The sequence below is a fragment of the Periplaneta americana genome, chromosome 12 (assembly GCF_040183065.1).
Source record: "Periplaneta americana isolate PAMFEO1 chromosome 12, P.americana_PAMFEO1_priV1, whole genome shotgun sequence".
Classification (NCBI taxonomy): Eukaryota; Metazoa; Arthropoda; class Insecta; order Blattodea; family Blattidae; genus Periplaneta; species Periplaneta americana.
Genome location: NC_091128.1, coordinates 109,514,765 through 109,542,303, shown reverse-complemented (window position 1 = coordinate 109,542,303; position 27,539 = coordinate 109,514,765). Strand labels below are relative to the sequence as shown.

The 27,539-nt window shown below is 34.4% G+C and overlaps 1 protein-coding gene across 2 annotated transcripts in view; it reads right to left on the bottom strand.

The window, feature by feature from the left end:
* The window catches only part of lds (transcription termination factor lodestar), a 58,695-nt gene that overhangs the window by 14,134 nt on the left and 17,022 nt on the right, over nucleotides 1-27,539 (bottom strand). For both annotated transcript variants that reach the window (XM_069841931.1, XM_069841930.1), the window contains exons 9-17: nucleotides 23,190-23,328; nucleotides 20,903-21,011; nucleotides 14,836-15,042; nucleotides 14,501-14,709; nucleotides 12,727-12,797; nucleotides 9,877-10,019; nucleotides 3,506-3,703; nucleotides 2,556-2,765; nucleotides 38-195 (exon numbers count right to left, since the gene is read on the bottom strand). In XM_069841931.1, the coding sequence (XP_069698032.1) occupies nucleotides 38-195; nucleotides 2,556-2,765; nucleotides 3,506-3,703; nucleotides 9,877-10,019; nucleotides 12,727-12,797; nucleotides 14,501-14,709; nucleotides 14,836-15,042; nucleotides 20,903-21,011; nucleotides 23,190-23,328 (1,444 nt within the window). The remainder of the gene's footprint in view (nucleotides 1-37; nucleotides 196-2,555; nucleotides 2,766-3,505; nucleotides 3,704-9,876; nucleotides 10,020-12,726; nucleotides 12,798-14,500; nucleotides 14,710-14,835; nucleotides 15,043-20,902; nucleotides 21,012-23,189; nucleotides 23,329-27,539) is intronic.

Here is a 27,539-nt window from a genome sequence, read left to right as displayed (position 1 = left end):
AATGAAATAAAATAACTTCTAGTAAGTTTAACATTACTTGTATATCTGAACATCCTTCTTCTGTCCAACACGATAAACTCTATCAAAAGCCTGTGCTTCCAGTTGTGGATTCCAATGAGGATCAAGTAACAGAAGATGATTTCCTCCAATCAAGTTGAGTCCTACACCTCCAGCCGTCAAGGAGAGCAGCATCACCTGCGAAAACAATATGTATGAACAAAATCTAATATGATGAAAGATGAGTGGAACGGAGAAAAATTCTCTCCAGCACCGGGATTTGAACCCGGGTTTTCAGCTCTACGTGCTGATGCTCTATCCTCTAAGCCACACCGAATTCTCATCCCGATGTCGGATCGAATCCTCTCAGTTTAAGTTCCACCTCTTGGGTTCCCTTCAGTGGCCTACCCTCATCCACTGCGTCATAGATGTATGACAGTGGGACCATGTTCACATACAGTACATGTGCAGAGGTGCACTCGTTATGAGTGACTAATATGTCTATATTTAAATATAAACAATTTTTAACATTTTAACCTTTATTGTAAATTGCTCGCAATTAATATATTTTCTCAAGGCTCAATCATAGATATTATGCCATAAAACGTAAAGTATCCAATGACAATTTTTAAATTGCATCACTTCTTTCTTAATCGGAAGTAAACATCACGATTAAAAACATAAGGAGACTCAAAATTATGATTTGAGAGTATAACAACAACTCAACTACAATTGGAAATCCAAGTGTAATGCAATATTCTTTAGTACAGTATTAATTTAAGTTTAATCTATATATCCATTACTTCATATACTATATTTAGTTCTTTTTAATTTTCTATTTACATCCTACACATATGCCTCATAAGTAATGTCAGTTTTGGAATAAAATTTTTGTTGGAGTATGTTGTTACAAGAAATTAATCTAAGCTTCAAAATAAAGGCCATTACATTTTATGGACCTGAGCAATCTTTCAGTCCGACATCCTAATAATTTTCCATGGCCATCATCATTTCTTGCAAGAGCAATGTAGATCCACCACCTGTGTGCATTCTGGATAGTCTCTGATGAACTAAGTGGTTTATACTTCTTGGCACCAGCAACATCTACGAGTCATGCTCTAGGAACAATGTTTTTTCAACCTTTCCCAACATGTGGCACTAAAGGTGTAATTTAAAATCCCACAGCACACTCATATAATCTAAACCAATGATTCCAAACTGGTTTTTTTTTTTTTTTTTTTTTTTTTTTTTTTTAAGGAGGGAAAAACATTTTTACTGAATGTGCTGCATTCACTGAATGTTGACTCAATTTTTTTATTACTCTTTTCAATTTTATTTTTCCAGTTTTTCTACATTTACTATTTTCATTTTCTTGCAGCACACCAGCGGATCATTCATGGCACACCAGTTGAAAATGGATGCTCTAGATGTCTAGAATCGCGACATATAATGGCAAAGCATTGTTGCCAAATGAAATGTACGAAAAGTCGCCAAACAGTAGTTCAAAAGACACTAACTTCCTTATTACAAATACAGAAAGTTTTATTTCTGTCACTAGAGAGTTCTGAAAAAATCGCTAAATCCCTGTTTAAATAATAAAGTTAAAAGGAATTTTCGTCTAAAAACAGTTAAAAGTCGCCAGATTTAGCAACAAAGTTCCGGTAGCTAAACTGAGGGAAAGTTAAGGTACGGTCACACATCGCTACTTTTGCTGCGCAACTTTTGTACTGCAGCTGCAAAAGTTGCATGTCGTGTTCACACGTAAGCCAAATGTAGCACGCTGCAAGCTACTTTTCGTGCTGCGCAACTCGAATGCTGCAAAAGTTGCAACTGGAGGTTGCGAGTCTGTTCACACACAAGGCGCTACTTTTGCAGCCGCAGTCATGCTGCAGGTTTCCATCTTCGTGTTGACTTCTCAATATACATTTTGTGGTTATGTTCGCATTATTAAGAAACTCATGCGAAAGCTTCCTTATCTATTATTTGCTTTTCTGTCGTATCTAGTATTCAGAAATTGGCATTATTTTATTATAAAGCTTTTAAAAACGCCTATATACTTAAATGAGAACCAACAGTAGATTCACGTAATCAATGTTGGCAACCCTCCTGATTAGAATTACGCTACGGAAAATTTAAAAAATGAATTATATCGTCAGCAATTATGCTCAGACTGTGTTGTGTATTTAATAACTGTTACAAATAATTTATTTTCATCACATTTAACATTAAAATATATCCAAACAATAAAAGTATCATTGGCACATTTGGGTGGTAACACTGGTTGCAACCGCAGCAAAAGTTTCAACAAAACCGATATCAAAAATGCTGTGACTGCAACCCTGAGAACCCTGTTTACACATCGCTACTTTTAAGCTGCGCACAGCATGGAAAAGTAGTGGGCAGCAGGTTCGGCAGCCGCTACTTTTCGGGTTGCACCATTGTTCACACGTCACAGTACAAGAGTTGCGGAGTTTTTTGTACTGCATCGCTGCAAAAGTAGCGACGTGTGACCATACCTTTACTTAAGGATCCTACCATTGGGGTGAGGAGGTACTAACCATAGGTCTGCTTGATGAACCATTGAATTCTTCTACCAAAGCTGAACGTTCTTTGACTGGTACAGCACCTGTGAGGAGTAAACATTTCACACGCATCTCTTTCAGATGCTGATGCACTAAATCCAACATTGATGTAAACTGTGACACTATAACAGCATTCTCTCCCTGACTGAGAACTTTCTCGTTCAGCTCTTTAAACAAGGCACGCATCTAGAACAATAAAAAGTATTAAAAAGGTATATAAAAGTAAACAATTTAAGTAATGAAAATTAACTCCAAAGGAAAATCAGGACAGATTTCCTGAACTGAATACCTATGGAAGGAGGATACTACTAAAAGTTAACTTTGGCATATAATTTATGCTAAACCAGTGGTTTTTAAACTTATGACTATTGTCCTGTGTTTGGTTGCCTAGAGTCACCAAGCAACCCGCAATAGTGTAGATGCATATGGGGTACATATAAGTGCCACTGAACCCAGAAACACAGTTCAGGTCCGCCTTCAGTGAATAAGGCACTCAGTACGCAGAAACAAAACAAGAAGCAAATAGTCAGTGCAAATAATTTTGTTTTTATTGTGACTTATTGTATTATTGTAATTTCCACGATTTATTTATAAAAGTGTACATACAGTACATAGGCCTTGTCCAATTACAACGTTCACGTGTAAAGCAAGTAACCCATTCATAATTAATTTATACAATCTGGCATCAGAGACAGAAATTCATGAGACAAGAACTTTACCCTACAAACTTTTCTAGATGAACAAAAGTTGAAATATCAAGGCCCGTGCTACCAATGAAAGTCTACCATGAGATAAAACTATGCAAATATATATATGCAGAAGCCAGAGGAACTAAAAACGCGTGAAAAATTACTTTCTATAACATGAAAAATGCATCAAAAACATTAATAAAGGTTACTAATTCAATTTTAGTTTTTAGTACATACTTTAGAACTGATCCTGCTTTTCTTGAAAACAGGATTACTAGTCACGAGAACTTTTTTCTTAACAACTTTATCAGCATCCACCACTTCTTCATCAATCCTCTCTTCAAGTCCCATCTTGCTGAGTTGTGACAAAAGATCTACATCTAATCCAGTGTCATCCACAATTCCATCATTTTCACAGGTCTCTTTGTCTAACATCTAAAATTTAAGAAATAAAGTAATTTAATATTCATGTATTTATTGCAATATTTTTGTCTGTGAAAACACTAGATAATTATACTATCATATCTGACAACACTTTTATTTGAAAATGACAGTCTTCCTTTTCGAAGTGTACAAGAATAAAATTTTTTTTATGAAAATATCTAGTATTGATTACTTTTACATGCATATGCTTAATATACTCAACGGTTCTTTATAGGTATGGATCAAATGTCTAAAACTACGACTATGGAAAACTGCTACAAAATATAAGGCAAAAACGTATTACGGCGAACGCCAGTAGGGGAAGTTGTCCCCACCCGCGCCGCTCGGCACCTCGCTCGCATGCTCTCTCTCTCTCTCTACTATCTGCCCCGCTTCGATGGATCACTGCCTACCGCAATGTAATACGCAGTAGACAATACGCATTAGATAACTGTCCACAACCACAATGCAATATGCATTAGACAATATGCATTAGACAACTGTCCACAACCACAATGCAATACGCATTAGACAACTGTCCACAACATGTACTGACACAACACAACACAACACAACACAATGTAATGTGGTTTTCATTAAACAACACTCACCTGTCAACTTTGCACGTCCTCGAAGTAACACAATAGTCTTTTTTTCCACAGGTTGAACACTCGTAATGACTAGCAAGTAGTCCATACTCCTCACAGTACCTTACCGTATCCGCCTTCAAATTCTCCCTGGACATTTTCAGGAATAAGTACACGTCTTCGGTACGGATCATCACTACACGTGGTTACATCTGTACACGAAGTTGGACATGGACACAATGAAGCTCCACCAGCGCGCGTTAACACTTATGCCACCCCCGTAGTCAACCTCTACCAAGCGACATTCACAAGCCCACCAGTTTCTACCCACGCTATTCGGTCATTGTCTCCGTCTACAATACGTTATGGCAGTTCCCTTAAACATAAATAGATTCATTTTCCCTTCTACCCCCAACACGCCTCGGTAGCCGAGAGGTCTAAAGCATGAACAAAAAGCGTGCGTTTAGGTTTACTTACGAACTTTCTCGGATCGAATCTCCCCTCCTGCGAAGTCGTAAGAAAAAAAAAAAAAAAAGAGAGAGACTTGAAGCAAGAAACAGAGAAACAGAGAAGGAGAGGAGGGAGAGAGAGAGAGAGGAGAGAGACTGACAGGACGAAGTTCCTCTTTTGCTTCGTAGATGTCGTTACTCTTTTTGTTCCACTTTCCTACACTAGATGTCACCCCACCCTAAACCCCTATTTCCACTCTTTCCCGCTAGGGTGTGTGGTGAAAAGTGGAAAGGGGACGTGGGCGGAGCTTTGCGTTCGCCGTATTACGTTTTTCCCAAATATAATCCTATGACACTAAAAAAGAAGCACAAAATTACAACTTTTAACGTTCACTTACTAACGACTGTGGCAATTAAGAATACAATTTTAAATAAAGTTAGCCCTTTTAATTATCTTGGAAACAGAATTTAATATGCAAGAAACTGTAATACGTTCAAACAAAAATGAGAAAAAGGTGCCGTGGTGACATACTGAAATCCAATCTGAAGATTAAAACTTCAGATTATTAAAATTTCTAAAGACAAGACCACAATACTCTAATATGGATCCCTTCTCATCAGGGCATTCCTGGAAATGAAACTGTAGATGCCACAGCAAAAGAAGCTACAAGACTTCCATTGCATTTTTTCACATCTATTCCTCATACAGACGCCATTAAATACATAACCAGAAAACTGCACAACCATTGGCAAACATCATGGACAGAGTCATCATCCAGCAAACTTCACGAAATAGTACAGAATTGCAGAATGAAATATCCACTACAGAATTTTAAACGTCAAGACCAAGTAATAATCACCAGATTGCGAGTTGGCCACACCAGAATTACACATTCTTATCTTCTAGACAGAACTCCTCCTCCAACATGCACCAATTGCCACATTAGGATCTCTGTACGACATTTAATTTCTGAATGTCCACTATATCACCTTCACCGAGATCAATTCCATATACCAAAAGACTTATCAACAGTTCTAAACAACCCATCATTCAGTTCAAACTTAATTAAATTTCTGAAAGCTATCGACATTTACAAATGTATCTAAATGATTATTGTAATACAGTAAACTAATGTAAACTGTAAAGCGACATAAAATAAATAAATTAAAAAAAAAAAGACCACAATCACATGAAATAAAAAAGAAAAGGCAGGACAAGGTACACTGATAGAATGTTAATAAGAAAATGAATAGTGTTATCTCGTAACAATGATCAATCACGGATATTAACGTCGGAATTAAAAACTTTGCAATATTGCAATTCAGTTTACAAGAACAATTAATGACACTAACATCACCCTTCATTCCTGATGAAGACATTCCAAGCAGGTATACAATTTTATGGTAATCCTCAATTTGTACACTAATTCAAATGCTAGAGTTTGAAATTTAATTCTTCTTAATAAAGGGAATATGTTTATAAAGAATACCGTAGAAGTGGGTAAAGTCAATCAGTGGGTGTGAAATCGATCATTTGCGATTTTTATTGAAAATTATATATTTTCTCAGTTACTTTTTAAAATTTTGTTATGCTGATCTCATTGCCTGACATTGCAAATGTAAGCGAGAAGGACAACAAAAAGCCTCCGCATGCCAACAATAATTGTGTAATTACCGTTGAAGTGAAAATTGTTATTTTCAACTATTTCTCTTAAATGAAAACAAAGTCTTACATACTCTAAATTATCGTTAGCAGTGAAAGGAGGCAGGAAGTATACATTGAGATTGTATCCTGAAATAATAGTTTTGCAGTTCATAAATGTTAGTATTGAAACTTATTATTTTAAGAAAACTTGTACCTTTGTAGGGTTAAATCGATCATGCCATCGACCTACTCGAAGCAGATAGGACCAGCAGGAAGAATAAATTGTTCACCGGAATACCTCCAACTAACACTTATAAAAATAAAAGTGTCATAGTATAGCTTATATTGATGGGATAGTGGGGAAAGAGGAAGACGAAATTATGGTGAATTTCTTGCGTAAGAGAAGCACTGCCAAAGGAACATATTTTGTACACCCCTCTGTACCTGACTATGGGAACAATGTAATTTCTAAAGTGACATGAGGAGGGGAAGATTTCAAATAACATCTGATATAAACCTAAGCAATGTTGAATTGCATTTTAGATTACAATTGAAGTGTGGTATTTCAATGTAAATTTTGAATTTTTAAATCTTTGTTTGTTGGTATGTGAAGTATTAAAATGTGTTTTTATGTTTTATAAGTTGGCAATCATAGTCACGTTTGTACAGTGGAGACCTATAGACCTAATTGTATCGAATAGCATGATCACAGTAACAAAAGATGCACTAGATAATGATATAGGCATATATTCTAGATTATTATTGTTTTTACACCCCTTATAACAAATAAAATATAATATGTTCAGATGGATATCAGAATTCCTTAGTCAACGATTCATTGCCATTAAATTCAATAACTCACTTTCTAGTTACAGACAAACATATCGAGGTCTACCTCAGGGCGCTGTCCTCAGCACAACTTTATTCAATATTTATATAAATGACTTACCCTCCCTATTAGAGGAATCAAACATGAAAACAGCACTATTTGCAGATGATATAGTTTTGTGGACTTCCGGATCTTACAGACATAGAGACAAAATTCAAAATTCTGCTCTTAAAGCTCTAAATCAACTACATGAATGGAATACATCAAATTTGATGACACTCAATTTAAGCAAAAGTAACTACCAAATATTTTCACTTGGTAAAAAAGAAAGAGAATTCAATATCCAATACAATGGCCAACACCTTCCTAGGACTTATGAATCCAAATATCTTGGAGTTATTTTCGATAGTAAGTTAACATGGAGCAACCATTTGAAATACATTTCTGAAAAAGCTCGTAAAAGATTCTCCCTTCTAAAAAGACTAGCAGGAAAGAAATGGGGATGATCTAGGAATACTTTGAACACTACATACAAAATGTTTATACAGCCAGTGCTGACATACTGCAGAGAAATTTTAATTACTTCACCTTTCATAAACGAAATAGAATATGTTCAAAACCAAGCTCTTAGACTCATTACTGGTGGAATCAAAACAACTCCAATAGATTCTATGAGATTCCTCACTAATATTAACAGCATCAAAATGACAATACAAGAAAAAGCACTGATTCAATATGAAAAACTTATTAGATTACCAGGAAACAATTGGCATTCATACAGTCCTCTCTGTAGATTGAAAACTCAAAAAAGTTTCATATCCATTGTTCAAGAATTAAAACAGAAAATCAATATCCCGAATTTAAAAGAAAACTTACAAATTAAACCAAACCCTTTAACTCTATTAAATATGGAATATAATCTAAATTTAACAGAAGAAATACTGAAATCAGAAGCAAACACTGAAATACTAAAACAATTGTCTTTAGAGACAATTAATATTAGATACCCTCCACAAAACTGGCTTCATTTATACACTGACGGATCCTTGATCTCCAGAGAACAAGGTGCCAGTGCAGGTGTTACGTGCTGTCTCTTCTCACTTTATAGATCTCTTGGGTATGGAACAACAAGTTTTGATGGAGAAATCATTGCAATAAGTGAATGTCTCAGGAATCTTCTATGCCACATCAGTAAATTTAAAAATGCAGTTATATTGTCAGACTCCAAAGCAGCTATTCTATCAATAGTCTCTAAACACACACCTTCATCTCAAACAGCAGAAATAACTAAAATGCTCTCTCAATTAATATCACTCAATAAAAGAATTGTATTCCAATAGATACCATCCCACTGTGGAATCCTGGGAAACGAGAATGCGGATGCTTTAGCAAAGGGCAGCACTGCTACTTACAGACCTGTTACTAAATCTACGTATTACTCTCTGAAAAGATTTATTAAATCTACATACTTAGACTTCAACAAACAAAATTTGATAACAATCCCATGGGAAAAAATGGAACTCTCTGCATCAAAATCCACAGTTAATTCCCGATTTACCACGAAAATCGTCTGTAGCTGCATTTAGATTGGCAACAGGTCATGATTGTTTGGCCAAACACCTGCATAGAATTGGAATATATCAGTCCTCTAACTGTCCATTGTGCAACTCAAACCAAGAAATGGATTCGGAACACCTCAAAATCTGTGCTTCAGTGGCTGGTCATGATAATATCTTTGAAAAATATTGGAGTGCAAGAGGTCAAATGACTTTATTGTCAAACTCCTGGCATTAGAAAACAACAACAACAAATAAAATATATGTAATACACTTAATTTGTTTTTTAAAAACATAAACAGTGATTGACTTTACTCCATAATATTTTAAAATCGATCTTAAACTAAAAATTCAATGGTGATCGACTTCACCCTATTTAAGCAGGTAACTTCGATCACAAGTCAAATAAATAAAAATCAGTTTTTGATAGATTGTATTTCAATTCTTGTAACGTGCCTTCATAAGTGAAGGATATGACGACAAAATGCTATTTTCTGAGAAACTTCGCTCCATTGCATAACCTCAATATCATAAAAAATTGCAAAATTTTGATCGACTTTACCCTCTTCTACGGTACTTGACAAACACAAAATATGATTTTACATTTGAATTGCAACAATAGGGAATGCGGCACAATTTAACAGTGCAATCTTATAGAATAAATGAAAGCTAAATACAAATAAATTCAATAACCCAATTACTTTCATCTGGTGATGTGTTCATAAATCCGGAATTATTCATATAATATCAACACACCCATTTTGTCAGTTTATTATACTGAGGAAAAAAATCAACAGATGTAATATTCGTTGTAATATTGAATCATATTTCTCAACATTTGTATAAATGTATCAGCTACTGGACTTTCAAATACAGAGGCTAAATCTTCATTAGCATTAAAATGTTATTAAAGTTTGTACATAATTAATATACTACTTCCCCTTTCAACTAATGAATATTTCAGGTTCGAAACAAGAGAGGGAAAACAATCAATGTCGATCAGACGACGGATTAACATAGGAGCACAAACTTAAGCATCAGGTAAATTTATTCTGTGAATCATATTAATATAAGGAATTATCCAAGGAGAAAATTTTAACTTTCGGAAGCAATACTCACATTCTCTATAAGTCCTGGGTGACAACATATTTGACGCAACCTTAGAAGTAGAACCAATATCTCAAATGATTTGATATTATTCATACTGTTCAATTTATTGTGCATAGCTTGAAGTTCTTCAGTCATTGCATATGGATATTTCCCTGCAAAACAAAGAGACACTGTAACTGTCTCTTAAGGCACAAAATACATTCAGTTGAGATCCTCTAAGCCAGGGGTTTCCAACCTTTTTTTGTGAGCGGGCCGCATTGGCTTATACATGACAGGTCTAGGGCTGGATTAAAGAAAAAGTCTGTTAAACTTTGAAGTCAATTTTTCAAAGCATTAGGAATCATATACACCTGTTTGTAAGTTCTGTCCCTCATACAGAGATGCCTACTGTATACAGAAATGACAACTCCAACAAATGTATATATGTCATTTATTCATTAGAGACTATACAGTGTACACAATACACAAATTACTCAAAATGGGCACCTTTTACATTGACACATCGCTTCAAATGCTCCAGCTTCATCACAGCACGCACAATATCTAGGGGTATTGAGGCTGCTGCCTTCGCCAAATCTGCCTTTAAGGACTTGATATTGCAGTGAGATTTAGAGCAGGCTTTCTCTTCTCAAATATCCCGCAAGCAATAATCCAGTGGATTTAGGTTGGGGCTTCCAGAGAGCCAATCTCTAGCAAGCGATGTCAGGAACATTGCTCTCCAACCAACTTGTGTGGACTCTGCCTTGTGGTCAGGTGTGGAGTCCTGCTGGAATATTCTGTGCTTTCCCGCAAACAAGAACATTTTGCAGCTCAGCTTTCTGAGAGGTGTGAGCGTACACACGCAGTTTAGTTTTTCTTCCACAGCAAAAATGTTCTCATCCATGAAGAGAATTTGGCGGTGATTGCCATTCGCGTGTTTCTTCAGTAGTCTCTTGGCTCTTGTTTGCTGTTGACATTGATGTACTGCCAGAAAATTTGCAAGAAGAAGCCATAGAACTGAAGTGCGATTCAAATTCAAAAGACAACTTCGCAGTTTCAGGTCTGGGGGAGTTTTGGATAAATAATCTTCCACTGTAGGGAGGCCAATGATGATGAATCTTCCATTGTATCCTCAAATAGCCACAGTTGCAATGACCATTATTGTGCCATTTTTGTCCACATATTTATGTGAATCAGGCTTCTCGAATTTGACCATAATAAAAACAAAACAGCGTTATCTGCTAGATGTCGAAAGTGATCTTCATTGTGCATTGTCAAATTTGAACCCAAACATACAAGGTCTAATCAAGGCAAAACAGTGTCAACCATCTCACTGACATATAGTGACTTAATTACTCATTCATTTTACTAGTTCATAAACTTAATAACTTAAATGTTTGTAAAAATTTGTCTTTATTTGAATATGTTGTGCGTGTCATATTGTTAGTTTACATACATTCGTCCCTTCAAGGTTTTGAAAAAGGTAAAGGGGGGAGGGGGGCGTGATGACTTGCCATATCTCGAAAGGGAGCATTAGAAGAATAAGGTTGGGAACTCCTGCACTAGAACAATACGAAATTTATTGACAAACAAAACCACACCCACAACACAACCTCAACATTCAACTGAATTTTAGAACACACACCCTTTTCAATATCACACTATCAGTCATGAACACACTCCACCATAACAGTAAGTCAAAAGATGGCACAGAAACTCACTAGATTTCTGAGGATGATGGAAATTACATGGAAACTAGTCAATCAGGTAAAATAACATCACAATCTAAATATCAGCACAGTGAAGTAGTCATTTATGTAATTCAAATAACTTAAAAGCTCGTCAGTTTTTAATCCCAAGCTGCTTAAAATAGGCCGACAGGCAGCATCCAGCTCCTGCTCTAACCCTTATTCCAGTAATTCCACAGATAATTTCTCCAACACAGAACATTTATTATTTTTTTAATGCAGACCCATTATTTTTCCAATAAAAAGTATTGTGTTTCATGTGCATCATTCTTGGGTAAATCAATTCTTAGATAATGAATACAAACAATCTGTTGAACTGTTTAGGAGATTTTACTATAGTGGATACCAACACATTGTCAAATTGCAGGGAATGAAATAGCGACTTCCTTGAAAAAAAAAAAAAAAGAGGAACGAACATTACACAAACTATCAACCATAACTTATCTTTTCATAATGTGAAAATCTGGATCAGGCATAAAGTCCATGAAGCTTGTAAACCACAGCATATTGAAGACGGAACAAACAAATCATGGAACATATTGCTGAGGGCAAATTTATCATTCCTGACTTACCTAGGAGGAAATCAGTGGCACTTTTCCAGTTAACTACAGGCCAGGACTGTTTGGCTTCACATCTACATAAAATTAATATATATACCTCACCACATTGTAGTCTCAGTAAGGATGCGAATTATAAATAACATCTGCTGAAATGTCTGGTGATTAAGAAGATTGATGCTGACATACCATCTCAGCTTACAGCATGTAGGAGAATGGAGGAAATCCAAGTTCCATGAACATTTGTGACAACTAATATATTTTAGAGAGATAACATGCCAATACCAAGTTCCATGAACATTTGTGACAACTAATATATTGTAGAGAGATAACATGCCAATACTATATAAATTATTTTCTTTAGTTTATGTTTTTATTTACATTACAATCAATTGTATTGTTTTTGTGTAATATTGCAATTAAACTTTTATATTAAATTTATTTTTACCTTATGGGGTATTGTATTAATTTTTAAACGCAGACTTTTTGTTGCACCTTGTGTATCAGAAGAGCGCGCACACATGCATATCACTACTATATGCAAAAAAAACGTACATCAATATGTCACAACTTACCACTTTGTGTATATGTATTCAATCCTTGTTCATTTTCGACTTTCTGAGCCAGGAACTGTGCAAATAAGGTTCTGAAACACAAATACGAGTGTATATATAATGTCAATTTAATAGTTATGCTATATCTCCAATACCAGACATATTGAATGGGCAAATGGCATGTATGATATATTTAATTTCACAGGAAGTGACTTATTCAATAGTATAATAAAAAAAATGCTCAATATAAATGCAAGTATTAATACACGTAATTTGTTAAAAATAATTTATTCCTGCTGATTTTACTTGATTCTAAAGCCTGAGATACCAAAACATAAATACATCATACTCGTCCCCATGCTCTGGTCTTTAAGTCATAAAGGTGAGGACCATTACAATTCTAGAGGCCTAATTTATCTACACCAACCTTGATTAATATGTTATTCAAAAAAAAGCATATCAAGAGGATGACACATACTTTCTCATTATACATTTTGTGCATTTTACAATAGTTCAGTCCTTTCTTATGTTGCAAATGACATTGTTGCTCATAGTGTACTTTCTTGAACTATTATGCAAAAGACATAAGTACATATAAGAAATCATATTTTAATATACATGAAATAAGAGGATCAACTTTTGTTTTCTGAATTGTACAGTACCAGAAAAAGTAATAGGCTGATTCTTGGAGATCGTTTCGTAACACAATTCACACAATAACACATGACTCAGAAGCGTGAATAATTATTCTTGCATATTTCATAATATTTTATTATTCATCATGACCTTGTTAGGACTAAAAAATTAAGTTTTACAGAGCCAAAAGTACGTTGAATAGTATTATATAGGTTAGATATTGTTACATTTACACCCATCATGTCAAATCGATTTCTCGAAATATTACGATTTAGAGATTGGTTTCTGAATCGATCCCTACCTTCGAAAGTTCGATTTTATTAAATTGTTTCATTTAAATATAAATTCAAACCACAACAATCGCATCTATGGAAGTGCATTCAGAAAACTCACTGAAACCAAGGATGACCGATGCCTAGCGATAACTCTTTATTTTATTTTCTTTCGAATTTATTTTAAGTAATTTTTAACTGCTTATTAGGCCTAATTTCGTTAAGATAACTTTTTTTGTAGCGGAATGAATTATTATTATTATGTTAAATTGAATAGTTCGTTACTTATGCATTCTTCAAACTCAACATTTTTAACATGTAAATTAATAGTAAAATGGCTGGGACTGAAAAATTATTTCGTTATTCTGAAAAATTCGTAATTGCAGCATTTCATTGTACTACTACTTATTAGTTACCGTACTTTTATAAAGGAATGTAAACATAATGATCAAAAAACGTATCTTCACGTTTTGTAATTAAATTTTAACTAATTACACTAATTACAGCAAAAAAAGTCACATTTAAAAAATGAGAGTTAAACCCTTTTACCTAAACACCATCGATATTAGCAGGTAAACATAAGCACCCACTGGAAACCTGTTCTGAACACATCTTCGTCCAGCACATACAGTAATTATGTTACTTTAATTTGACAGAATTTCTATCCAAGTTTCTCTCTTGCCATTCATCATTGTTGCCGCCACCACCATCACCGATGATGATGATAACAGGGAAAAGAAGAGTAACAACAAAAATAGCAGCAGCATCAACATCTAACTAATTTTTCTTTGTTTGAGCTTCATAGTTAGCTGGTCATCTTAATATGCGAAAAAATGAAAGATGAACATAATAATATACAATGAACACAATATTTTTACTTCAGTTACCTTGAAAAGTTTAGTACTCTCTCATAAACTTCGAACTCTTCCTTATCAAGTGTTACAACTACCTCCATTATTTCTTTCTTTGGCAGACATGAAAGTGTCCCTTTACTCTGAAGCTGTTCTTTTGTTCTACGCAGCATGAGAGAATTTATCACAGTATTCAGTCTTTGCATTCCTCCTGCACTTTTGTTATCTACCCACCGGCGCCACACCTAAGAAGAAAAGATAATGAAATTTTCTTCTCCACATACATTTAAAATAAAATCCATACAAATATAAACTCACATTTCTATGCTACTTAGATCACAGACTGCTTGTAATAGCCATAGAACACTCACAACTAACTCATCGAATGGTGAACATCTTAGGAATTTCAAAAGGGAATATAAATCCATCTCCTTATTATGAACTGGAGTTCCTGTGAGAACCCACCGGTGTTTTCCCTTTAAAGAACAGGCAGCAATGGAAGTTTGACTTTTATGGTTTCGAATTGTATGAGCTTCATCCAAGATGATCCTTTCCCATTTCACACCAAAAACAGCACCCTAAAAATAAGAAGTGCTCACGTGAAAGACGCACAATTCATGAATTTAAAAAACATTTTACTAAATAATAAAGATGAAGAGAGAAATATGCACAAACTAATGTACAGTCAACTCCAGTTATAGTGAACCTCTGCAGACCAGCATATTTCGTTCACTATATCCAAGGTTCACTAAAACCGAAGTGTTTGTTTTTATAATACTGACGTTGCTATACGTACAGTATTAATGCCTGTTTGGGACAGACCACATTCCATATCAGTACTAATGTTCGCTATATCTTCCAACTTAAAACACTTTACGCTTCGGCTCCTGATGTTCACAGTTCGAAACTTGAATCTAACCTGGCCATGTAGGTAGTAGGCACTGACCGATTTCGCACCTCTTCCCACTAGAGGTATGCTACTGTGTACTCAGCCTTGGAATTTCCCCAGGTTCACTTTACAAAGATGTGGGAGGAAGAGTTATGGGCCATTATACTGTAATCCTTCTTGTATTTACCCTTTGATTATCAGTCTACAAAGGAAAACACTTTCTCTTCCTATTCTTCTAATAACCTCTTTAAAGGGAGTCAGAACTAATTCTTCTTTTATCCATCATTGCTTACACTATTCTCTTTAACATGTTTCAAACTGTCGAGGAAGCTGAATAAATCCTTCGTCTTTCAATGCACTTAAGGAGTAGAGGTTTGACATTTTGTTCTGAACATATTCTTGGAAGTTTGTAGGAGAAAGGGTTTCCTAAATTACCATTTTGGCCATTTTAAAATTACATTTTCTTGGGGAAGTTATAGTTTTAGGTTCACTATAACTGAAGTGAGGGTTCACTATTAAACGGAAATATTAATGTACTTTTTAATGTATGCGGGTCGGGACCAACAATTTAGGTTCATTATAGCCGAATGTTCACTATAACCAAGTTCACTAAATCCAGAGCTAACTGTATGTACTTTTTCTGAAACAATAACAATTAGTCGGCCACCTCTGTGGTGTAGGGGCCAGCATGCTGGTCTCTTACGCAGAGTGCCCGGATTCGATTTCCAGTCGGGTTGAATTTCCTGGTTGAGGTTTTTCAGGGTTTTTCCTCAACCGTAAGGCAAATGCCAGGAAATTAGGGCCACAACATCCCTGAATATCACCGGCCTCATTCATCACCGAAATCATATTCATATCAGTAATACATATACAATCGCCATCTAGTTCACAATAGAAGCAGTCTCAACAATAGTACACAGGCCTTCGGATTTCACCCAAAAGATTAACTCGCGATATGACCAAAGATGTTAAAGCGGGTATAAATAACAGTGAGAAAAAAAAAAAAAAAACAATTAGTCACAAAGTTGACACACATATTCTTAATATGTGGAAAGAAGCTTGCATTTAAAAATACCGCATCTTTCTGTAGTTTCTGCACATTAAGAAATAATAATTTTCTCAGACAACTGGTGAAGCAGAAAACTTCACGCTTTCTATGTATGTATGTATGACCATCACACTGGGCATTTTCTTCCTTACTTCCTGGTAAGTCCTATATTCAGCAATCTATTCATAAGCATCAGAAGGAATTTTCACTTCGTTCTACTTTTAAGATATTAATAGAACTGTGAAGTTATAGAATCAATTTTTTGTACTTATAGCAAAAAATTATCTGAAGAAATACGGAGTTCAGCTAAGACCTGTTTTGTTATTTTATGTATTTGAGAGGGATAAATGAACATAAGATATATAAATTGTATTGAACATATATGATCAATGTTAACATTCAATTAAATGACTATAATTTCAATTGTGTTACCAATAACGACAAAAACAAACAAACCATGACACTGAAAAAAAAAAGTGCACAGTTATATGTTGGTGACTCATTTTGCTGAATGAACATATTTGTGTTTAAATTCAATGGCAATCAACAATAATTACTGTAATTTAAAAATTGACAAAGTATTACAAACAGCTAGTGCCTCCCTTCATCCCTTCCTGGGAACAATATTAGTGTTCATGTTGATGTCAGAGAGTATCAGAATTATACTCTTTAGTCCCTGTGCTCTGTATCAGAGGAAGGGAAAGATCAATATTGCACACGCTCAGTTAACAGTGTGCCAGATTCCACAAAAATTAAGTTCCCAGCTGCATCCTGAAGAACGAAACAAAATCTGAAAAATGTATTCAAATTGAAATAAAACAAATATTATGTATTCTTCGAAATTGCCAGTATTTAGCTGAAAATACAATTTATCACAGTAATATCTATTTGTAACATTATTTCACAGTAATGAAACTGGCTTAAAAGGGTTGTAATTATGATAAGTAAAAACTGAAAAAAGGGCAAAAATAAACATTATTTTTATGATGTTTACTGGGATTGCGATATTTTCATGCCTCTAGATATTAGACATCAGTTAACAGTATGCCAGACTCCACAAAAATTAAGTTCCCAGCTGCATCCTGAAGAACGAAACAAAATCTGAAAAATGTATTCAAATTGAAATAAAACAAATATTATGTATTCTTCGAAATTGCCAGTATTTAGCTGAAAATACAATTTATCACAGTAATATCTATTTGTAACATTAATTCACAGTAATGAAACTGGCTTAAAAGGGTTGTAATTATGATAAGTAAAAACTGAAAAAAGGGCAAAAAATAAACATTTTTATGATGTTTACTGGGATTGCGATATTTTCATGCCTCTAGATATTAGATATCACTATGAAAATTAGTTAACAGTGCTCTATGAAACAAAGTAAATACTGTACCCATAGTTGGATAATACAATAGCCAATTTACAGCAGTTGAATAATATAAGATTATTCCATTATTCTTTATGCCATGAAGTTACTATGGCAGAGACTTCCCACTTTACTTCCCCTCCTCAAAGAGTCACACTTCGGAATTTTCCTTCCACAAATCCATTGCTTTGAGCTCAATTTGAACCTGAATAAATGGACTCAGAAACTACTATCGAAATCACAACTACTACTTGGAAGGAATGTGCAGCTACTCAGCATTTTGCGAGGGGAAAGGAAGAAAGATACTGTACTAGGCAACCTAAATACGTGTTCTATTTTATAAAATTGCTGAACTATAGTGTGAATAATACGTGTATAAAAATATCAAGAAATTTTTTCTATCATGCAGCCACATATTTCTTTTCTTTCCTGGTGTTGATAGTTTACAACTTTCACCTTACCCTCCTTGCGAATTTTTATATTATAATTTACTGACTTTTTATAATAGTCTGCAGCTCTCTTTATAGCCTATTTTAGCAGAAACATAAGCAAGTTTTGTTTTGAGTCCTAATCACATTTTTCGATAATATCACTGATGAACGGCTATCTTCATTATGAACCACAAAACTTCTCTTACAGGCACTCTTCTCTGACGTATTCTCAGCCATACTGTACACACAAGCAATATATTACACCAAATATTCGCTAATAGATTACGCAAACAAAAGGCATATATGAATTGTAATGAAAGCACAACAAGCCGTATGAAGTTACAGGTGACAGACACAAACACATGGTCACTCACTGAATACCGTATGTATTTTCATAATGAATGCCCCTGCATAATGGACACATCCCAATTTTTTGCGTTAAAATTTAAAAAAAAATCCCCGCGTAATAAACACATAGAGGAATGTAAATCTATGACAAATTATAGCAGTGATGCGGAACCTGACAGTGAATGAAGTAAGGCTAGTATTAATAATAACAATAAAGTGTTTTGTCTTATTGTCACTGTATTCATTGTTACAAGTTTCATATGTTTATACAACTGCTGCTATCTGTCATTTTAAGTGCAATGTGATCGATATATAAATTAGTCGAGGCTCATATATCGTTACATATTCTATCGATTATTTCAGCATTCGAGCTGGTGCACCTTTAAATACGTTTTTTTTTTTTTTTCACTAAACTTTTTTCTTCTCATAAAGACGCACCCTAGTTTTTTGTTATAAAAATAGGAAAAAAAAAAGTGTGACTATTACGCGAGTAAATATGGTAGTTAAATACGATTTGTATGTTTGTATGTGAGTGTTGCATATTAACACTGTAACAACAAGAATACTTGATCTTTGCCTTCATTTAAATAAAACACACACCTAACAAAACACTTAAGCAGAGATATGGCATGAAAAGAGAAGTGCTAATCTTTCTTACGGTATATACCTCGAAATTAGGCTACCGTGTATTGCATCATGTTCTGGAACTTGATATTTTCAACGTTTTGGAACTACATACAGGTTCCATCACCAGAGTAGATAGGTAAGACCAGACGAGTCATAGGAACAAGTCGTTCAAATTAGCCTGGTGTAATAAGTCCAACTGAGTAGGCGACCTCTCTGGTCTTCCCTTTTGCCCTGATGATGAAAACTGTATGTAGTTCTGAACTGTTGGAAATGTCAAAGGTCATGGTGCAATTCTGATTACAGTCACTGCAAAAACTAAAAATTCAGGTATATAGGCCCATTTCGAAAGATTTTATTCAATGCTCACACGTTATATTATACAGAGTGATTCACGAGGAAAGGTAAAAAATTTAGGATACAATATCTTAGGTAATTTTGAGTAAAGAAGTTCATATGAACATAGGTCTGTTTTCGAACAATGGCGGAGCTAGATGCATTTTTTTGGTAAAACGTCTCACCCCAATGTGAATCAGACGTTACCATATGCTGCTGACATGAGACAAGGTCACAGATCGCAATGAATGACGTAACATCGGAATCTGCATTGTGAGCGATGTGGATAAGATAAGTTCATTCACCTCACAAACCGGGTGATGGGGCATTACAAATGTCCAATCGCCTGCCCTTGTCTGATGTAATAACACAGAACACGCACATAACACAAATACACTATCACTTATCTGTTCACAGCAGTTCAGTCAGCTACCTACAGTACAGTAATTATACAGGTACAGTTATAGGAAGTGTTAAGTTGTGTTTTTCAAGATGCCTTATAAATTTTCGACTGCAGAATACGCGGATATTGTGTATGTTTATGGTTTGCGTGATGGAAGTTTCTTGCGTGCCGTCGCTGAATATGAACGACGCTTTCCGAACAGAAGAGTACCATATCGAAGAGTATTTACTGTCTATGGGGTTGGATGAAAGACTTGGTATACCAAAGGAAGGTGGAAACGAGAGAGGTGCTAATCGACCATATTTTGAATGCTGTACGCTGCTTAAAGAACAGCCACGAGCAACTCTCCCGAGCGATGAGCGCCATTCATGCCCGAGCGCAACACTGCATTGAAGTAGGAGATACCTTTGAAAATGTGCGAAAACATCGACCCCCCGCACATCTAGAATATTAGGTATGTATGCATACATGAATATAAACTTTAAATTTGTCCGTTATCTATCTCTAAATGCGAGTTAGTACAATGGAATCTCAGAAGTTTTTGTGAAATCAAAGAGCCAATCTCCGTAACCGTTCGAAAACAGACCCATATTCATATGAACTTTTTGACTCAGAATGACTTCATTATTCATTCAAATGATTTAATGCTATATTTGAACAATCATTTCATTATCTGTACAAATCATTCGATTATACCCAACACCATCACTAACTTAACATTTTTGCATTAGAAATAGGTGCAAAGTGTGAGAGGAATGCCATGTAATACAACAGTACTTTATCTCCTCTTCACTCCACAGAGTTTGGTCACAGACTACAGCAATGAGGAAAACCAACATTTTGTTTACTGCAACAGTTTTACATATTTTTAGACGAACATTTTATTATTATTATTTGATGCCTACACCTTGTATCTATATCTGAACAGTGAAACACAGTGCAAAAGGAAGGGAAGAAAAATTTTCAGACATCCTACATGCATACAAGATTTACCTGTTTTGTGTAGTCCACATAGCTACTGGTTCCCTTCTTAGCAGCAACAACTGATCCTTCTGATCTAAGTATGTTATAGGTTGTTATTACAAGGTCACGTTTTGCCAATCTGTATTAAAGAAAATTTTATTTATTAAAAATGTAAAGTTTTTAGTGTAAAACAACACAAAATATGCATGTTCACTAACAAGCAGCAGCATTACCTGCCAATCAAAAAATACAGTTTTTATATGAAATAAATATACATGCAAGACGGCATAACCATACACAACATAATTTTATTATTTACACTCTTTTAATGTAATAAATATCACTATACATGTAATAGTACTAAAGATTTTGTAGTCGATCAGTGTATATACAGTGCGCGACATACAGTATACAACTTACAGATATTGTGAGCGATCATAATGCACATGTTTAGTTGGGAGATCTGAACGCTCTCTCGCATAGCAGGAAAACAAATCAGCAGTGAATGGCAGTGATTTAGACCTATAGTCCCATACAAATAATGCGCCAGTAAAAGGTAATAAGAAAAAGTTATGATGATCGTATCTTTATCAAAACATATGTTGAAAATATGTCCACCTTACTGGATGCAAGAATCACATCAGTATAGAAACACCTTCTGCAACTCTCTATCTGTAATTTTCCTGTTTAAATGTATGTGACTTTTATTTGTGGGGGAATTTAAAACAGAAAGTGTATGTGAACAATCCACACTCTTGAAGAGCTGGAAAATGAAATCAGGCAAATGCTGAGTGAAATTACAGATAGAGAAGTGCAGAAGATGTTTAAGATTTTTTTAACCAATGTGATTCTTGCATCCAGAAAGGTGGACATCATTTTCAACAGATGCTTCGATAAAAGATAAGATCAACATAACATTTTATTGCTTCTCATCGGTGCACTATTTGCACAGGATTGTAGGTGTAAATCACTACCATTCACTGCCGATTCATTTTCCTCTCGCACAGGAAAACAGATCTCCCCACCAAACACAAGTGCCACAACCGCTCATAACGCCAGTAAGCTGTATGTGCTGCACACTGTATTTCATATTCAATAAAAAGTTTATTATAAAACTTTCATAAAATTGTCATAAAATCTATATGTAATTATTATAGGATATACTAAATATGTAACAACTTCACGAAACCTGACGAAATTGCATATTAAGAACTAGTAGTGGTCTGCCGAGTTAGCTCTGTGGTAGCACGTCTACCTCTGGACTATCCAGCCCAGGTTCGATCCCCAGCAGGATCAGAAATTTTCGTGTAAAATTTCTACCTCAGATTAGCAGAGGTGGCAGTGCACAACTTCTAATCACTAGATTGTACACCAATATGCCTAGGTTAAATTCTAAATCTCTCCACATCGCATATGAAGAGAAGGCACAAGTCACTGTTGATAGTGATTCATTATTTGGATGGGAATGTTACGCCTGATGGCTTCCTTTGCAGTATTCAACAGGAGTAGGATATCTGCCAGTACTGGGTTTCCCCTTCTTTCTTCATCTTTATCATTCTTACCCATTTCCTATACTACACTTATACATACACTCACCCTAATCCACGACAGAACTGCCCATAGATATACATCATGCATAGTGTGGTCCACTGAAGTGATATGCAACTTGAAAATGGGTCATAATCCTACCATCTATCCACAATATGCGGAAACCGAATCATGCAAGTGAAGTGAGTAGGCACTGGATACACACACACAGAACAGGTAAAGTGGAATACTTTTCTCGTCAGATTTCTTGTGCAAAGTATGTAATAACATTCAAGTACAAGTATATACATATCGTCATTGATTTAATGAAACCTCGTATGTGAAAGTACAGAGCATAATCTGTTCAGGAGGAAGAAAAAAGTAATTAAATATCGATAGGCCTACAGAATAATATTAAATAATATGGTAGAAAACATTAGTGAATATGATATCAAGGATCAGTATAGGCCTATTGATGTTTCTAATTTTTTCCTTCCTCTAGAAAAATTATGCTCCATACTGTCACATACGACATCAACAATGATATGCAAATGTGTTTATGTGTGTGTGCACACAAGCATGCTTGTAGCTGCAAATAACATGATGTACAACGGCATTATTTTTGTAACACAGAATGAAACATACAGAATCTTCAGTTAAAAGCACTCAAAAATCCTTTCTAATCTTTCAACAACATACAATTCTCTCTCTAGGAAACGAAACATATTTTATTACAGCTCAACATTTTACAACAATTAAAACGTATATTATCACAATAAAGGGCACTTACCGCCGAGGTTTTGTTTCACGATTAGCTCCATGATAGACTTCAACATCAAGTACACCTCTTTTAACTCTCCTGTGTACTTCTCCCTCCCACTGATTAATAAGACTTGCTGGACAAACAACTAAAGTGCCTCCTTTTTCAACTGCAATCAATGGAGAATAAGGGTCATTCCATAGTGACACACATAACATTTTTTAAGTACCTAACTATGATCTTCACAGGATATTTAATTAAATACTTAGTAATTCATGAAAAAGACATTACTGTCTTTTAACATAAATATTCCTAAATATAAACAAAAATTCTTAATGAAAAGGAATAATTAATAATGCAAAAAATATTAAATATTGTATGGTGTGACACACGAACATTTTCTTGCCACTAAATTTATTACCAAAATGGAAAATGTTCATATTATTGTGCCAAATGACATAAATGCATTCAGTTGTTTTCCAAACAATTAAGACACTTGTGTAGTACATGTAACTGCTAAATCACGAACTTTAAAAAAAATTATTAGTGCTATTAAGAAACAAAATATTGCAAATGTGTTGTGATACACGAACGTGACACACGAACATTTCTGTCATGTTGGTTACTAATTGTTTTAAATGCACTATGAATACATCACTTCTTGTGGAAATCTTATACACTATGCCTACAGTTCTTATTATACAAAACAACACTAGATTACATTAAAATACACTTTTAAATTTAAAATATCCACGGTTGCCATATGTGGTGATATTTTCTGTGTAATGTCATGTGACAAATATACCAATATGTCAACCATTTGTAGTACTTCCCTTCCTTGGACATCACAGACACTTTAAATTCTTCGCCACCACAAGATTTTGTAACTTCATATGTAGCCTATATTTGACGTCTTTTTTTTTTACTTGGTCATTTAACGACACTGTATCAACCACTAGGTTATTTAGTGTCAATGGGATTGGTGATAGCAAAATGGTATTTGGCAAGATGAGGCCGAGAATTCGCCATAGATTATCTGACATTCGCCTTATGGTTGGAGAAAACCTCGGAAAAAACCCAACCAAATAATCAGCCCAACTTAAATTCTTGAAAATACTATCAAAAAATATTCAAAATGTATTAATATTTATATCAATAGAAAAACTAATATAGATTTAAAAAGGCCTAACTTTTAGAATTGCTAAATGATACCTAGGGTAAATTAATTAATGTTATTAAATAAAACGATTTTAAATTAATATCAGAAATTTAGTACCATTTACCTAATGTGCAAATAATTACACCAATTTATTTATACACAGGCCTAGTATGGTGGCTACCTATTTACAATATAAATGTACTGCATAAGCTTGTTTTTAATATGAAATAAATTAACATAAACCAATTTTTTAAGTTTTTAATTCAAGGAATTAAAATAATAATAAATATTTTATACGAACTTTAGGCATAAATTGTCTTATGCTAATTTTAGGCCTACACACTATATTTTTACAACAGTTGTTATTTAGTCTGTCCAAAGACAGGTGTGAACCTCACAAGTGATACCAAGAAGGCACCACTCATGCACTCATGAGGAAACTAGGCCAGGAGATAATGGGATAGCGTGGCCAGTTCTTTTCCCCCTTACAACAGTTATGGAACACATATTTTCAAGAGTGTTTAAGTTACAGTTTATGTACTTTGAAAAAAAAAAAACGCACAGGTGCGTGTGCACGCACACACAATTATCTTAATCAACAATAAGTATTTGAAATTCCACTACTAATTATGTTTAGACGTAAAGACTTCCAATAACAACAAAACTTGTAACTGGATTTTAGGATAAACTTCAGTGACACACAAACATAACATTTTTGTTCGTGTGTCACAGTCATTGTGTTACGTGTGTCACGTGTTTTTCTTGTAGAATACGTACATAAATCAAAATGTTGTCCATATAAGAAGTTGATTGTTATGTGATGTTTCTCACTTTTACATTTATGAAACATGAAAAAATTAAATGGTTTTGAAGAAATATAAACAAATGTCCATTTGAGCGTGACACACGAACTCTCAACCTTTCCTTGTAATAATAGTAATCAAGCACGAAATAATCATTGTATTACGGTTTCTATGCATTGTAATTATTAACAAAGGTCCGCACTTCATTATTAATTGCATTTAACATACAGAAGTAATGATTTATTTGCCTTAAATGTGCATTCAAATATGTGATTTCTAGTAGACAATTTCGCGCTCTTAAACCACATACGTGTTGTTATACAATGAGTGTCATCAGATTCAAAAAATTCGGATCATAACGAAAAAAAATGACATATAACAAGCAGAGATTCGTGAGATTTTTATTTTTCGTGAAAATGTCGCATTTTTGTGGAATGACCCATAAGTGTTTTTCACACAGATCAAATATGACACTAGTTCACACTTCAGTAGTCTCTGAAACTCAGTGGCAGTAAAAATAATTCAGCAACTTTATAAAAAATAAAGAAAAGAATATTTACTGCACTATTTATCTGTACTCGCAGACAATTCATGAAGTAAACATGAAGCAAAAATTTCTTTCATTGTATAACTTAATTAACACAGGTCATATATATATATATACATATATATATATATATATATATATATATATATATGGAATTAACACATTTAATATATTACAAAACATACACTGCACGAACTAAATGTAATTATTATAAAAGTCGCCATATTTTCTTCCTGGCATTATGATCCATTCCACTAGATGGCTCCCGACACGAGTAGCAGGGTTTGCAATACATGCAACCAAAATTATGCTAAACGTGAGGAATGTTAATACAGGTGTGTAGTAGGTTAGGTTAGGTGTGTATTGTGGAGAGGTTAGGTTAGGTTTGATTAGGTATGTAGTATTATGTGAGAAGTTAGGTTAGGTTTGATTAGGTGTGTAGTATTATTATTATTATTATTATTATTATTATTATTATTATGCTGGCGACACAGAAACCCACTATCACAGTAACGAAATATGGTCGTATTCTTCATTCACGCACGATGATTTTCGTATGTAAGTAATGTACGTATTTAGGCTCTCCCAGTGATCACATCAATTTCTAGTAATAATCAATATTATAAATCCAAGGCATTTTCAAGGTATTTTAGCAAGTTCCTATAGTGCCTGGGACATAAGTAACCTTCACCAAAATAAGGTATAGGCTACAAATACAAGTGCAAAACAGAGAATACTATCTTTGTTTCATTAATGAAGATTCATTGCTAATTTAAAGGCACAATATGTTGTACACTAATGAGTAAGGGTTCAGTCCTCCAATAGCAGGGCCCTTTACTTTCAATTATTCTTCCAAGTCTATAAGCATGCTCACAGATGTCACTAGTGCCAAGAAGAGTAGACCACTTAGTTTGTCAGAGACCATACAGAGCGCAATGAAGATGATGGGTTTATGTTCCACTCGCAATGAATGGTGATGGTAACGAAGAATTGTTGGGATGTCACTGGGGAACCATAGTACCTGGATGAAACCCCTGTGATGCTGGACCACGGACTTGCTCAACACAAATTATGAATTCACGGTCAAGTGGGATTTGAACCTAGGCCTCCTAGCTTATAACTCATGCACGATTAAACAGCATTTTTCTTAAACAATAGTTACAATATATTTTATCAGCTACCGTAAGTAACCATATTTACCTAATAAAAATAATTTCCACTAATAGAAAATACCTTAAATGAGAAAAATATAAATTTCTACACGTTTTCAAATGTTCTTAAAATTTTGTCTCTACTACAGCAGTAACACATGTTGTGGCAATTAACGTGTTTCAAGAAAAGACTTTTAATGTGCCAGCCGTTTATTACAAGTTCTGAAGTCAGGGTGGATTGATTTAATCAAAGTGATTTTCATCAACTGATTATTTTAAATCTTCGATTTAAATCATTTTTTAGTCTTTACATATGTATTTTAAAACACATAACAATTTATTCTGTGAGGTCAATATTATGCCACTGGAACTTAACTATTTGAAAATAATTTTCTGATTTTTTTTTTATCTATTTGTGGTTGTGGTGTGTTGTCTTTTAACATAAGTTCTAGTATTTTTATTGTTTCACGTAGAGTATGGTAGTTAGCATATAGATTGGTGATGTCAAACAATGCTAGTGTTGAATTGTGGGCTATGTGTTTGTTCTTGATGTGGTTGACTAGGTCTGTGTTGTTCTTGAGTGCAGTGTGGTTGGCGAATTGTATGTTGTTTCTGATGATGATTTCCATGTATTTAGGTAGCCTGTATGCTGGTGCAGACATATAATTAACTAGATGTTTGATTGGTATATTAGGCCTGTGTATTTTAGGTTGAGCATTC